Below are 15,469 nucleotides of genomic sequence, written 5' to 3'. Positions count from 1 at the left end.
TGTAGCTTCATTTTATATCGGCTTACAGGGCGGGAGCGGGGGGGCACCACCATTTTGGGCCCCACCAAAAATTATACAAACCTGCCGCCTATGTTCAGCATCTAGATTCTGGGCATTTCTATATTTCAGTTGTGCCCATGGAAGACATGGCTGCCCATCACCAGCATAATTGTGTAAAGAGCATTGAGATCTACAGATGAAAACCATTGTATACGAGCTAGGTATTGTTATCCACTCCACAGAGTCTGGCATGGTTAGTATCTCTGGGTGTCTGCACTGAAGAGGCCTGGGCCTGCATATTTGAGTCCTCCCCATCTCCTTCTTAAATGATCTCCTTTCTCCAGGGGAAATGATAGAGAAAAGTATTGGGTGTAATGTATTTCAAAAGCAGTCCTACACATTTTCTCTAGGTAGCAATGTTACACAGTATTTACTGCCCCATTGGAAAAGAACCACTCTGATTGCTTTCTGCAGTAACATATAATCACCTGAGTGTTACTCTTGTTTTAACTGTGCCTGCATTCCACCCTGCTCCAGCATTAAACTCAATGGGAGGCACAGTCTGGTGTTTTTGGGTGGAGCGGCTCACACTTTTCTTGATGTCACTACCTAATGCTCCTCTTTGTGGTACATTGGTCCTGGATTCTTGAGAAGGAGAATGTAGGAAACTAGTTCAGTGATAAATGTCACAAAAAACAGCTCGTGTTATGAAATGTACTACTGAGCGCTATCCTTTTTCCTTGTAGAAAGGAAACATCATCTAGTGGTTAAAGCAGGGGGATCGTGGGAGTCAAGACTCCTTGGTTCTATTCCCTGTTCTGGGAGGGTAGTATGGTCCGGTGGTTAAGAGGGGCCTGGGATTCAGGACACTTGGCTTCTATTCCTAACTCTGCAAAGGTTGAGAATATAACTAGTGGTTAGAACAGAGGGAAAATGTTGGTTCTAGTGTAGTTGGGGAGGTAGTGCTTAGAGAGAGACACCAATGACCATGAGATGGGCTTCAAATCCCTTTGGAAGAGGACTTTGGGCCCCATGGTTGCTAATGGTTTCATATCAGAAAGCGGTACAGTCTTGCCTGGAATGATGGGAGGGGAGTCCCAAGCGGGAGAAGGTCATGGAAGTTTTACTCTTTAACCTGCCCACTCCCAAACCCTCCCCAGATAGTAACTAACCTGACAATTATGGCACTAAACCCCCTAAAAAATCCCAGTGACAGAAATAACACCATCTAGTCTCACATAGTGTCTGGACAGGGTTTCATACCCTGCTGACACATCTGAACCAGGAAACAGTTGCTTTTCTATACTATCACTCCTTTAGTTTTGTGAGTGTGTCACCCCTTCGGCTCTCTTTGTGCTTGGGACGAATGCTTCTTTCAGCATGCTTGTGGCTGGTAATTGTGCATGGTGCTTGTGGGGACCGAGATGACCCATAGCTGCCGTGTTTTGTGCAGCTCCATGTGTGACATGTATACATGTTAGTTACTGAGATATTTGCATGTTATCATGAACTTCAGCTTCAGAAAAATTGTAGGGGATTTGTTCTGGTGAAAGACATAAATGTAATCATCAGTTTATATGCAAGGCAGAAGCAGAGCCAGTTCTCCTCACACGCTATTCTGCCAGCATGTCTGAAACCTGATCTGAGGTGGAGGAAATATCCTCTAGGGGCTAGTCTACACTTACCAGCCGGGTCGACGCGGTGAGTTCGACTTCTCGGAGTTCGAACTATCGCGTCTAATCTGGACGCGATAGTTCGAACTCCGGAAGCGCCACGGTCGACTCCGGTACTCCACCACTGCAAAAGGCGGTGGCGGAGTCGACCTTGGAGCCGCGGAGTTCGATTCCGCGGCGTCTGGACGGGTGAGTAGTTCGAACTAGGGTACTTCGAATTCAGCTACGCTATTCATGTAGCTGAACTTGCGTACCCTAGTTCGACCCCCGCCCTTAGTGTGGACCTGCCCTAGGAGTGTAGGAGTGATAGGTGCCAACTTCCTTTCTACGCGGGGGGGTGCTCAACCCCCTCCTCCCCCGCTGCCCCAGGCCCTGCCCCAACTCCACCCATTCGTCTAACCCCTGCCCTGCCTCCTCCTGCCCCTGCTCCACCCCTGGCCCCACCCTCACTCCACCCCTCCCCAGACCCCACCCTTGCCCCGCTTCTTCCTGTCCCTCCCCCAAGCACCCTGTCCCCCCTTCTCGCCCTCCCTCCCAGCGCCTCCTGCATGCTGTGGATCAACTGATCATGGTGGGTGGGAGGCGCTGAGAGGGAGTGAGAGGAGTTGATCAGCAGGGCTTCCAGCAGGCAGAAGGCACTGGGGGAAGGGGTGGGAGCTGGCTGCCAATGGGTGCTAAGCATATTTTTTCTGTGGGTTATATTTTTTCTTTGCTAGCAGTTTCTCCTCCCTTGGTTTTCACACCTCAACTGCTAGAAGAGGGCCTCATCCTCCCTGATTGAACTAACCTCATTATCTTTAGCCTGCTTCTTGCTTGCATATATATACCTGCCCCTGGAAATTTCCACTACATGCATCAGACGAAGTGGGTATTCACCCACGAAAGCTCATGCTCCAATATGTTTGTTAGTCTATAAGGTACCACAGGACTCTTTGCTGCTTTAATTAAATAAAACCTAATTTCAAACTATAAAAACTTCCTCCTTTCCTAAACTTGGAATAGTTCAATGCAAGAGACTTCAGGCCCACGGCATAGACAGATCTTTATTGGTAACCATGATTTTTCTCTCTAAAGATAATGAACCTCTGTTATCAGAACATCATCAGCACCATAGCAAAGAGCCCAACAGGAATGGTCCATTTCCAAGCCTTCAATCCTGAAATTAGAAAAAAAGAGAGTCTGGTATATTAACCGTAACTTACATTTCTCTAACACCTTAAACCCAATAGGATCCCAACATACTTAAACGTCACTAGAAAAGTCGAATGGGGGATTGGGCTTGTGTCCTTTTCTGCATCTTTATGATGGAAAAGGGAAGCCTGAAATGTTTTTACATGGAGGAAAACAAAAAAACAAAACAAAACAAAAAAAGAGGTGATTGGCTTGGGGTTCTTTTAACATTAGAAATTCAGGAAGATTCTATTGTGAGAGGAGATATAGTGAAGTGATGACATCAGAGGAGTGAAAAGATTTCAGAAGATGAAGGAAAAGAGCTGACAGGCAGTAAAACCCCTCCTTTCTTCACTTTGGGTCTCAGCACAGTTATGGAGATTCCTGAAGTTGCCTTGGGTGCTTGGGCCCATTTCTAGGAAAGGATTTTCTTCCTTTTCACTTACCCTGCTTTCCAGTCTTATTGGTGGGTTCCTCACGGGCCAGATCCTCAGCTGGTGGAAATCATCATAGCTTCACATGAACCTACGCTGGTTCTCAAAAGCTAAGAATGTGGCCCTGAGTATTATTTGTATGGCACCAAAAGTGCACTGGACACTGGGCAGATAAATAAGGAGACGCAGGGCCTGATTCTCTTGTCACACTCACTTTACATTAGTGTAACTCCATTGATTTCAGACGAGTTGACTCCTGATTTACACCAGGATGAGTGAGAAGCCTTATTTCTTCTTTGAGCAGCGTGCCTGTGGATGCTCCACTTTAGCAGTATATGGCTCTGTGCTTCTAGTTGGAGATTTGTAGTAGCAGTGCCCCGGATGGCCATGCACACCTGGCAGCTGTCTCACGCCGCACAGAGCGGTTACCCCATGCATGCAGCCAACCATCCCCCGGTTCCTTCTCTACCGCCTTTGGCTTCGGTTGGAACAACACCAGCACCCTTAACATCTCTAGAGATTCCTATTATTTCAGCCCTTTCTCAATTTTTACCCTTCCTTTATTAATTTCTCCCTTCATTTTTTCTTCACCTTAAAAAAAAAAACAAACACAACACTTTTCCCTCCCCATGTATCCGGGCCTCAGGCAGGCAGTCGCCTAATGACAGAAGAGGCATTGGAATGGGACTATCCCCTTCTTTTGCAACAACAACCTCTCAGACATGCCTGGCTCTCCAGGTTTCAAATGCTGTCTGACTTGCAGACTCTCAATACCACTGTCAGATGGCTACACACAATGTGTCTGCTGGCTGTGGGGGGAGACACATTGCCCAGAAGTATCCCCACTGTAAAAAACTGACAGCAAGAACAAGAAAGGTTAGGGGTCCCCAGTTAAAACGCCTAATGATGGAGAAATCCCTCAGACCTGCCTCCGATCCCAAGTCCCGGACGCTTCCTGGCCAGCGCTTGCTTGCAGCTGCCTCAGACATGGGATCCTCTTCAAAAACGGCTACAAAGGATCCTGTTCCTAAAAAAGCCACAAAAATGTGGTCTCACACTTCTTCACAGTGAGAATCCCCTAGAAAAAAGTGATCTCGACCTCAAAGTCTGCTGGCACTGAGAGTGCCAGACCGCGAGGCACAAGGACCATCTAGTACTGAGATGTTCCAAGGAGCAAAAGACCCGGTGAGGCCTACCTCTCATGGACGCACACCTACCAAAACTGAGCCTCCTACCTCAGCACCGAGGGAACCTAAGAGAACCCAGGCACTGAGCAGCACAATGGTGCCACCTGCTGCACCAATACAGTACAGCAAATCTGCGGCATCATCAAGGCTCATGCTGATTCCCAGCCAGAGCTTGCCTCCCACTTCAATATCGAGCTTCCCTGTGCCGCAAGTGTGTCAGCCAGGAGGAACTCCTCATTCCTTCTACTCCAGGAACTCTGCTTCTCGGCACCTGCGGCACCCCAGCCAGACCAGGGCCAAGCTTTAATACTACCCCTGCTGGCTCAGCCCCTCCTCTTTCCAGAGATGAAGAGGAGGAAGTAGAAGCAGGGATGTACACCCCTCGCCATTCCTCACCCAAACCTGGACCCTCACGGCCAGAGGCGGCTCTATGTATTTCGCCGCCCCAAGCACAGCAGTCAGGCAGCCTTCAGGAGCAGCATGCCTGCAGGAGGTCCACCGGTAATGCGGATTCGGCAGCATGCCCGCGGGACCTGTGGACCTCCCACAGGCATGCTGCCGAAGGCAGCCTGACTGCAGCTCTTGTGGCGCCCGGCACGGCGTCCCCCGTGGCTTCCCGCCCCAGGCACACGCTTGGGGCTGGTGCCTGGAGCCGCCCCTGCTCACGGCAGCAGAGCACAGCTTGGCAACCCCCACAGTGGGTGCCCCCTCCCATGACCTCCCACCAAACTGGGTATATTGGGATCCATGGGTGTTATGCAGGGTCCAGAACATTAAGTCCTCCAACCCACCCAGGTTCAGGACACCACAATCATCTTCGCCTTCTACCCCAGCTTCCCCAGAAGTGCTGGAGAAGGAAGCCAAAGAACCTGAAGATAGGCCAGAGGGTTACACCCTCCCACCTACCCACATTTTCTTTTAGTCTCTTGATGAAATAATAATGCTGCCTCTCACGACATCGGGAGATGATTTCAAATCTTTTCAGAATCTGTTTCAATGAGTAGCCGACTCCCTTTATATATCACTGCTACCAAAGACACAGCATAAGCTGACAGATATACTTCAAGCTTCTCCAGCAGTCAAAATAGCTCTACCCATTAATGCTGCCATCATGGACCCTGCAAAAACTGCCTGGCAGTCGCCAGCCACAGCTCCACCTTCTTGTAAAAGATCTGACAAGAAGTACTATGTACCAGCTAACGGAGCTGACTTTTTGTTTACCTACCCTATCCCACACTCATTGGTGGTAGAGACAGTTAATCAAAAGGGGAAGCAACATCAGGCCAGAACCACCCAGTATGATAAAGACTGGAAACGGCTAGACTTCTCTGGCAGGAAAGCCTATTCATCGGCGACCTTCCAATTTTGCAGAACCAACTATTCCGCCCTACTAGCCAATACGCACACAACGTTTTTTCAGACGTCAATTTTTATTGAACACCTTCCAGCAGATAAAAAAAGAACAATATAAAGCCAACATAACAGAGGGTTCCCTCATTTCCTGAACCGCTCTGAAAGTTTCTCTAGATTCTGCTGACACGGCGGCCCAATCCATCGCCGCATCCGTCATCATGCGCAAGACTTCCTGGCTACATCTCTCTGGCTTCCCCAGGGAAGTTCAGGCTATGGTAGAGGACCTACGTTTTGAAGGCCAAAATCCGTTCACAGAGAGCACAGCTGTATGCTTACACACTTTGAAGGATTCCCATGCAACATTAAAGACTCTGGGAATATATGTCCCTGTGAACAAAAAGAAACAGGGCAGATTCTATAACCAGTGATTCCACGCTGCCCTACACACCCAGCCTCAAAGACATTATGACCAGTGCCACAAGCAGCGCCAGTTAAGACAAGTCTGAGATCAGGGCCCCGTTGTGCTGGGCGCTGCACCGCACCCTACTGAGCCCCAACCAGCTGCACCTGGACCCCCACCCCACTGAGCCCCACTCCCCCAACATCTGGACTCCCCACTGAGCTCCCCACACACAGACCCCCCTGGTGAGCCCCAACAACCTTCACCTGGACTCCCCTGCAGAGTCCCATTAAGGTTGCACTCAGGACTCCCACAAGAAGCCCCTGTGCATCCAGATCCCCACCCCCACCCCCGCACCGGGATCTCCCACTGAGACACCCTCACCCAGATTGCCCAATACAGAACCCTCTTAACTATGGGACCAGATAGCAAGGGTGAAAAATCAGGACAGGAAGTGTGGGGTAATTGGCACCTAGAGAAGATGAAGCCCTGAATAGCGGGACTGACTGTCCCTATAAAATCAGGACATCGGGATCCCGCACACTAAGCCCCTCCACATTTTTATCCTGCCTTGCTGCGCCTGCCCGCCCACCCGCCCACACTTGATGCACTTGTCACGGAGGGGCAGGGCCCTCATATGTTTCTGGGGAACCTGCAGGCCCAAGTCCTTGTGCTGTGTGAGGGTTGGGTGCAGCCTCACGACTGAGTCCATGTCCTGGAGGGAACTGCACAGTGATCTCTCACCTCTGTGCAGCCAGAGTCCTGTGCTCCCCAATGCCAGGCTGGAGCCTCCACATCTATTTCACAAATAAAATTTGCAGAATTTTAAAATATCGTGTGCAGAATTTTTTTTTTGGTGCAGAATATTTCATTTTTTGGCACAGAATGCCCTCAGGAGTAATCCTGCAATGACAGTCCCCCACTCTCTAGGCAAGGCACTAGTGGGCAATTCACCTGACCATGATGGCAAGCTCCAATCTGTGAAGATAGAGAGGGAGGGAAGGAATGGATTTTGCAATGAGCTGCAGTGCAGGTTATGGGCAATGGGATGTACCAAGTAGGGACTGTACCCCTGAATCAGAGCAAGGAGGAGTGGGGGAGAACTCTATCCTGACTTCTAAGTTCTGTGTCTCTAATCAGACTTGTCAGAATGCACGACTGGAAAGGGAAATGTGCTATTTGCCAAGCATGAAGGGTTAGACTGGGACCATGACTTACTAGAGAGCGCTGCATGAGTGCAACAGGTCAGGTTACAGCAATCGAGGGCTGTTGGTGAGCCATGACAAAAGCTCCCATGTGAATCTTCACTGTGACCCCACCCCAGAGCTTCACCCACCATTTGGAGGAGCACTAGCAGGGGGCCCTCCCACAGAGGCAGAGCAGGCGGTCCCTCCCATAGATACCACAGTGGCTTGAGAGGGGTGGCTGAGTCTTCTGCATTCTGCCCCTCCCATCACACACAGAATCACTGCTGGGGTGGGCCTGGTGAGTCCGGGAGTTAACACCCCATTGAGGTGCATGGGGCAGCACACAATTCCCATAGTTGCCTAAGGTGACTGCATCCTGCTACAACCACACCCCACAATTTATGCAAACCACTAGTGGGCAGTCAACTTTGGGTATGTGAAATGTTCAGTTTTTGAAATCTGTTAATTAATTTTGGACTCACTTTGTTACATTTGAAGTATTTAGCAAAATGTTTCTATGAAAATTGACAAAGGAAAGAGAAAGGTAGGGTGCAATACAATTTGCATTCCGCTTGAGTGGAGATATCCTGGGCTGTGTCAGGCTGTTTGAAAGTAGAGCGCACTCAGTAGAACCTGCCCAGCGGAGATCCAAACAGCAAGTGAGAAGAATTAAAGAAGCAGCTGGCTGCACATGCTGAAGTATGAGATGACGTGTATTCAGCAATATCTGCGCTGCCAGCCAAGCCTCTTTATTATGAGCCAAGCCCGCTGTAAGATGACACAACTCTCTCACCACGTTTACTTCATCTAGCTGCAACCACAGCTCCAGGGCCCAGCAGAATATTCCCATCACCCTTTCACTGAGTGAGAGTGACATACAAACCCTACTCTGAACACTCTCCGCTGTGCACCCTAAAACCCTCCCTCCCAGCTCCCTGCTATGACAGGGGCTCCCTGTGGAAGTCCCCAGCACGGTGGACATGGGGGAGATGAACCCTGCACAGAGAGCAGACTGAGTGGGCAAAGTCACCTTGCAGACACTGCTGTGGGGACGTGTCCCTTTACAAGGCTCTGGCACATGTGGGTGGAACCAGTTCTCGGGTTGTGCAGAGTTGATCAGTAGAAGAACATTGTCACTGAATAAAGCCAGTGCTCTGCAAATGCTTTTTACTGAACTCCGCGACTGCCCCCCAGATTGATGCAGAAGGAGGAGAGGGTGTAACACTCAACAGGAAGGAACCACAAAGTCACTGGGGAGTAAATACACCCTGCATTTTCTTCTCTCCAGACACTCTGTGTAACCCACTGCTCAGCCCTGCCAGACGAGCCCTAACCACAGAGGATTTGGGTGTGTTACAGCCACTGCAGGCTAAGCCCAACTCCAGCTATAGTGGGTTGTACATTTTAGCTCTACATGTGCCCGGTTCAATCCCCAGCATGACAGCCAAGATGGGGGTCACCCACTTGTTTGCAGCGCTGTGGAATACTGTCCCTCAGAGCCAAGGCAGGCAGAGGGGCCAGTAACACACCTCCTGGATCAGTCTACACATGTACATGGGTTGGTCCTGCTGGAGAAGGGTGATTTTGTGGTCTAGGCACAAGACCAATACTCAGCTCTGCCATAGATTCCCTCGGTGACCGTGGGGAAGACACTGCATCTCTCTGGGCCTCAATGCCCATCTGTAAGGGATAATAATCCTTCTTGTACGTCAGCTCCTTGAGGCAGGGATCGTCTCTCACTGTGTGTCTGTTCACTTGCTTACATCATGTGTTTGTGGAAGCAGGAAATCTTGTTGCAGGGTGAATCTCCCAGAGTTGAAGAGATCTGTGGAGTGCATGAGGTAGCAAGGGTGAAGTGGTGGTGGTGTTCACTTCCTTTCATCTTTTTCAGTGATCTCATTGTATTGCACAGTCCTCCTCCTCCCCTGTGCACTGTGACAATAGCAGGCAGCTTCTTATCTTCCACGAATGTTTCCCACAAGGAGTAGCATAGCTGGCCCCTGGCTCAACTTGTGTGGCTGTCACAGGCTGGGGTTAGCTAGCTGTTGCACATGCAGTGCAGTGGCAGCTGGTGCCCCATGTAATCCATGTGGGCTGCAGGTCTTCGTTTCCTGTCATTTTGGGTTTTAAAGAGGGGGAAAGCTGGGACTCGGGGAGGGGGCTGTCACAGGGAAACATTTTGCTGGAGGATGCAGGAGACTGGTGCAGAGCTCCTTTCATAATGAAAACCTCTCCTGTGCTACCAAGGGCAGGGCAGGAGGGAAGGTTTACTTGTGTGTGATGCTGCTACAGCATGAGCTGGGCCTCTAAGAATAATTCTGGCCTAGCATTGACATAGGCCTGGTTTTCCTCCCACAGAATGGCCCAGCCAGAGGAAGGATGGTTCAGTGGTTAGGGTGCTAACCTGTGACTTAAGAGGCCCAGGTTCAATTTCCTGTGCGATCTGTGGCAAGTTTGTGCCTTGGTTCTCCATCCGTACAACGGGTATCGCAGCCCTGCCGCATGGGGGTGTTGTGAGGAGAAACACCTGAAAAGATTTTGAGGTGCTGAGGGATGACAGTGTTGGGAGCCAGCTAAGAACCATTGCTAGATCCACAGGAGAAGATGAGGGTTGGCCGTTATCATGATGTGTTGAGGAACCTGCATTGGCTAAACCTGCTGCTGATGCAAACTCCCACCACTTTCTGCCGTTTCCTCATTCCCACACAGCCCTTTCCGGGCCTTCTGCCAAGTGAATGATTGTACAGCAGTTAAATAGAACTCGGAGGGAAGCCCTCTTTTATCAGAGTACATTGAACAACCTCTGAGCTTGCTTCCTGAGGGCAGAGCTCACAGTATCTTGGTACGTGTATCACAGTATCTCTTGACCTGCTGTTTACAAACAGGGAAGAATTGGTAGGGGAAGTAGACGTGGGTGGCAACCTAGGCAGCAGTGACCATGAGATAGCTGAGTTCAGGATCCTGACAAAAGAAAGGAGAGTAACAAAATATGGACCCTGGACTTCAGATAAGCAGACTTTGACTCCCTTAGGGAATCGATGGGCAGGATCCCCTGGGATGCTAATATGAGGGGGAAAGGAGTCCAGGAGAGCTGGCTGTATTTTAAAGAAGCCGCAGGAACAAACAATCCTGATGTACAGAAAGAATAGCAAATATGGCAGGCGACCAGCTTAGCTTAACAGTGAAAGCTTCGGTGAGCTTAAACATAAACAGGAAGCTTACAAGAAGTGGAAACTTGGATAGATAACTAGGGAGGAGTATAAAAATATTGCTCGAGCATGCAGGGAGCATATAATCAGGAAAGCCAAATCACAATTGGAGTTGCAGCTAGCAAGGGAAGTGAAGGGTAACAAGAAGGGTTTCTACAGGTATGTTAGCAACAAGAAGAAGGTCAGAGAAAGTGTGGGACCCTTACTGAATGGGGGAAGCAACATAGTAATAGATGATGTGAAAAAAAGCTGATGTACTCAATGCTTTTTTTGCCTCAGTCTTCACAGACAAGATCAGTTCCCAGACTGCTGCACCAGGCAACACAGTATGGGGAGGAGGTGAGCAGCCCCCAGTGGTGAAAGAACAGGTTAAGGACTATTTAGAAAAGCTGGACATGCTCAAGTCCATGGGACCAGATCTAATATATCCAAGGGTGCTGAGGGAGTTGGCTGATGTGATTTCAAAGCCATTGGCCATTATCTTTGAAAACTTGTGGCAATTGTCGGAGGTCCCGGACGATTGGAAAAAGGCAAATATAGTGTCCATCTATCAAAAAGGGAAGAAAGAGAACCCAGGGAACTACAGACAAGTCAGTCTCACTTCAGTCCCCAGCAAAATCATGGAGCAGGTCCTCAAGGAATCCATTCTGAAGCACTTGGAGGAGAGGAAGGTGATCAGGAACAGTCAACATGGATTCACCAAGGGCAAGTCATGCCTGACCAACCTGATTGCCTTCTATGATGAGATAACTGGCCCTTTGGATATGGGGAAAGCAGTGGATGTGATATATCTTGACTCCACATCCACCGCTTTCCCCATATCCAAAGGGCCAGTTATCGCATCATAGAAGGCAATCAGGTTGCTGCATTTTAAGTATTTTAGCAAAATGTTTCTATGAAAATCAACAAAGGAAAGTGAGAAGTAGGGTTCAAGGGGCACTTAAAGGATACACAGGTCTTGTAGGGAGAAGCAGTTGTGCGGAGACAGAATGAAGGATGGAAATATAGAAAATAAAGAGAAGAGGGGACTGCGGCTGGAGAATCAGAACAAAGGACAATAGCAACATCCGACGAAGTGGGTATTCACCCACGAAAGCTCATGCTCTAATACGTCTGTTAGTCTATAAGGTGCCACAGGATTCTTTGCTGCTTTTACAGACCCAGACTAACACGGCTACCCCTCTGATACTAGCAACATGTAGTTCTCATGGAGCATTTCTCGTCTGTAGATCTCTTTATAGGTGGGGAAGAAGAGTCACAAGGACGCAAAGTGATGCCCAAAAGTCACATAGCAGCCCAAGGGTTAGAACCCCCATAACCCAAATGCCAGTCCAGCATGCTATGCCACGATACTACGCCACACTGCCCCCCAAGCCTCTGGAGACTGTTTCTGTGTGGAGTGTCTGGCACGATGGGGCCCTGATCTCAGCTGGGGCCTCTAGGCACTACAGGAACACCCACAAACACTAAGCCTGGCTTTCACACAAACAAACCGTACTGATATTTAGGAAGGGAGCACCGGCACAACATGTGACTTACAGAAGCCTGTGAGCTGAGTGAACCTAGCCCTGCCCATAATCACAGCGAGCTCTTCACTGCACGTCTCTAAGCTGGAAGCTGTCAGCCAGCCCAGGAGTAAGGGGCGATTCTGACATTGCAAATATTCCAGCGGGTCCCACTCATTGCCGGTGATTCTGCTGAGCAGAGGGGAAAGTGGGCCGGTACCGGCCAGTATGGTGTACCGGTAAGAAGTGGCTGCCAGTACAGACCCGTACACAGCTGACGTTAAAGCACTGCCAGAGCGCCTGGTGGCGTGGCCTGGGCAGCGCTGAAGGGAGGCTGACCCAGCCCCACCCCTTCTGCCTGAGGCCCCGCCCTTCTGCTCAAGGCTCCACCCACTTCCAGTAAGAGTTTTAAGTTACTTTCACCCCTGCTTCTGATGAGCAAGGAAGCAGTGGCCACGAGGAAGCTCAGTCTCTCCGCGTGACAGCCATGGATCCTAATGCCGCAGCCCTTGGGAACCTGGGAACCCAGCCTGGGCAGTGATGTTGCTCCCAGCCACCATGCCTAAGCAGACACCAGACCTTAACAATCACATTCTACTGGTTAGTCTTCTGCACCCCTTCCTCCTCCATAGGCTACCTCCTGGGACCAGCACTAGTGGGGATGACTCACCCTGGGCCCAGCACAGGGACAGCGGGGTTGGAGAAAGGTGGGCTCTGGACCCCACCCCTATTCGATACTTCTCTGTACTTCCCTTCTGTTGGAGCAAAATCTTAATATGCTCTCACCACCACCCCACCCCTGCCAGTGTGCAGAAGACCCAGGTCCCACCCTGTGCGGAGAGAGACCTTGGGGTGCAGCAGAGAATTTCAGTGGCTGCTGCATTCAGAGAGAACTGCCCACCAATGCATGTGGCCTGGTAGAGCCTGCACTGAGGGCTCTTTGTCCAGGAAATGCTGGGGCAGCTGCTCTGAATGAACAGGTTATAGGTTCTTCCAAATGACAGCTTGTTGGGAGATGGGTTGGTCCTTGCCAATGAACCTCAATATTCAATAGCTGAGGAGGGAGTGAAGGCCCCCTGCAGTGACTGCCATCCTCCACTAGCCTGAATCAATCCTGGGATGGGGTTGGTGAGCCCCCCAAAGCAGTGGATCCTGGAGTTAACTCCCCATTGAGGTGCATGGGGCAGCACACAATTCCTACAGCTGCCCAAGGTGACTGCATCTTGCTACAACCACACTGCACAACCTGTGCAAGCCTCTAGTGGGCACAGGCTGGGTTCCCAGTGGGATGCAGCGTTAGATCTTAAGATAGGGTGACCAGACAGCAAATGTGAAAAATCAGAACGGGGTTGATGGGTAATAGGAACCTATATAAGAAAAAGACCCAAAAATCATGACTGTCCCTATAAAATCGGGACATCGAGTCACCCTATCTTAGGGCAGCAAAGCTGAGAGACTGACCTTCCACATGGCCACTGCTCCTTCACTCAGCAGAACCACCAGCCATGAATCAGACCAACTGGAATGTTTGCAATGTCAGAATTGCCTGTTTTTCCTGGGCTGGCTGCCAGCTTCCAGCTTAGAGACGTGCCATGAAGACGTGCCACACCCATGCAGAGCTCTCTCGTAAGTCACGGTCCCAAACTAGCCCTTCAGGCTTGATAAACAGCATGTTTCCCTTTCCAATCATGCATTCTGCCAAGTCTGAGAGAGACAAAACAAAGAAGTCAGAATGGAGTTCTCCCCACTCCTTCCTGCTCTGACTCAGGGGTACAGTGCATTCACCCCTGCACTGATTTGGGGTACAGTCCCTAGTTGGTGCAATCCACTGCCCTTCCCTTGCACTGTAGCTCATTGCAAAATCCATTCCTTCCCTCCCTCTCTGTCTTCACAGATTGGGGCTTGCCGTGACGGTCAGGTCAATTGCCCACTAGTGCCTTGCATAGAGAGGGGGGCACTGTCATTGCTGGATGCACTTGCTTCATTAAGCCAGGAATCTTGTTGCCAGGTGAACCTTCCAGACGTGGGGAGTTGCTGTAGTGCAGGAGGTAGCAAGGGTGGAGTGTTGTTGTTTGCCTACTTTAGTCAGCAGTGGTAATCTCACATTCCTCTCATGCCCCGGGCCTTGTGAGGAAAACACGCTGCCTTTGTGGTATATTTCCCAGGAGCAGTGGCATGGCTGGCTCCCGGCCCAGTTTGTGTAGCTGTCACAGGCTGGGGTTAGCTAGCTGTTACACACACGATACAGTGGCGGCTGGTGCCCGGTGTAATCCATGTGGACTACACGTCTCAGTCTTGTCACTTTTGGTTTTAAAGAGGAGGAAAGCTGGTACTCTGTGGTGCGGGACGCGATGTCACAGGGAAGCGATTCGCTGGAGGATGCAGGAGACTGGTGCAAAGCTCCTTTCATAATGAAAAACTGTCCTGTGTTACCAAGGGTGTGTGTAGGACCTTGTGCAAGCTCCCCGCACTTTCTGCTGTTTCCTTATTCCCACGCGCCCCTTTCCAGGCGTTCTGCCAAGTGAACCACCGTACAGCAGTTAGAGCTCAGAGAGGAGAATTCTTTTACCTGAGCCACTTCTGAGCTTGCTTCCCGAGGGCAGAGCTCCCAGCATCTTGGTTCAGGAGGCTGCAATCAGAGGCTGCCTCTGGGGTGTGAGCCTGTACACAGAGTGGGGACAGACAGATGCCATGTGACTTAGTTGACAGTTGCGCAGAGCAGCCTGCCCCAGGTGAGAGGGAAGTTTGATTGCTCCATACACGGGGGGAGGGGTTATTTGTTAAGACTCAGCCCTAATCTCTGTCAGACGGGGGTATCCGGCATCAGGGAAGGGGTCCCAGGTCCGAGCCATGCGCCTCGGCACAGCCGCCTGCCCGCCCTCGTGGGGGTTCTCAGAGGAACCCTGGAAGAAGCACCACACTCAACAATCGCACCACACTTTTATCTAACCCAGCCAAGCCAGGGACAGACCCAAGTCAGGATCTCTAGCCAGGGGTTCACATGCTCCCTCTCCCCAGCATAGCATAGAGCAAAACTGTTCTTCCCTCACCCCGCCTGGCTAGACACACACACAGCCTCTGCCCCATGCCAACGCAATCCCCTCCCCTGCTTGGGTCAGTCCAGCCGGTCCGTGCTCTGCTCTGGTGCTGGCGTGCGGTGGGAGCTCATGTCAGTGGATCGGGTACATGGTCTCAGCTCCTGTCGCCGGCAGATGGAGAGTTGACAGGAGTCCCCTGTTGCCAGGACCTGGCTCTCCTCCCTCTCTGCTCTCACTCCGGGGACAGCTCCTCACTCTTTCTTTGCTTTCTTTCTCAATTTCCCAGGCTGCTCCCCCATCTCCCCCCATCTGC

The 15,469-nt window shown here is 50.6% G+C and overlaps 1 protein-coding gene across 5 annotated transcripts in view; it reads left to right on the top strand.

Annotated features, from left to right (window-relative positions):
• LOC123345106 (C-type lectin domain family 2 member B-like) overlaps positions 1-15,469 on the top strand; it is a 67,216-nt gene that overhangs the window by 29,185 nt on the left and 22,562 nt on the right. For 2 of the 5 annotated variants that reach the window (XM_044981761.1, XM_044981755.1), the window contains exon 1: positions 12,662-12,718. The exons of the other annotated variants lie outside the window; for them this stretch is intronic. In XM_044981761.1, the coding sequence (XP_044837696.1) occupies positions 12,677-12,718 (42 nt within the window). In that variant the 5' untranslated portion in view covers positions 12,662-12,676. Of the gene's footprint in view, positions 1-12,661; positions 12,719-15,469 lie in introns of those variants that run through there. 5 annotated transcript variants of the gene reach the window in all.

The sequence above is a fragment of the Mauremys mutica genome, chromosome 12 (genome assembly GCF_020497125.1).
Source record: "Mauremys mutica isolate MM-2020 ecotype Southern chromosome 12, ASM2049712v1, whole genome shotgun sequence".
Taxonomy (NCBI): Eukaryota; Metazoa; Chordata; order Testudines; family Geoemydidae; genus Mauremys; species Mauremys mutica.
The sequence above is the reverse complement of the archived record's forward strand: the minus strand, read 5'-3'. Positions and strand labels throughout refer to the sequence as shown.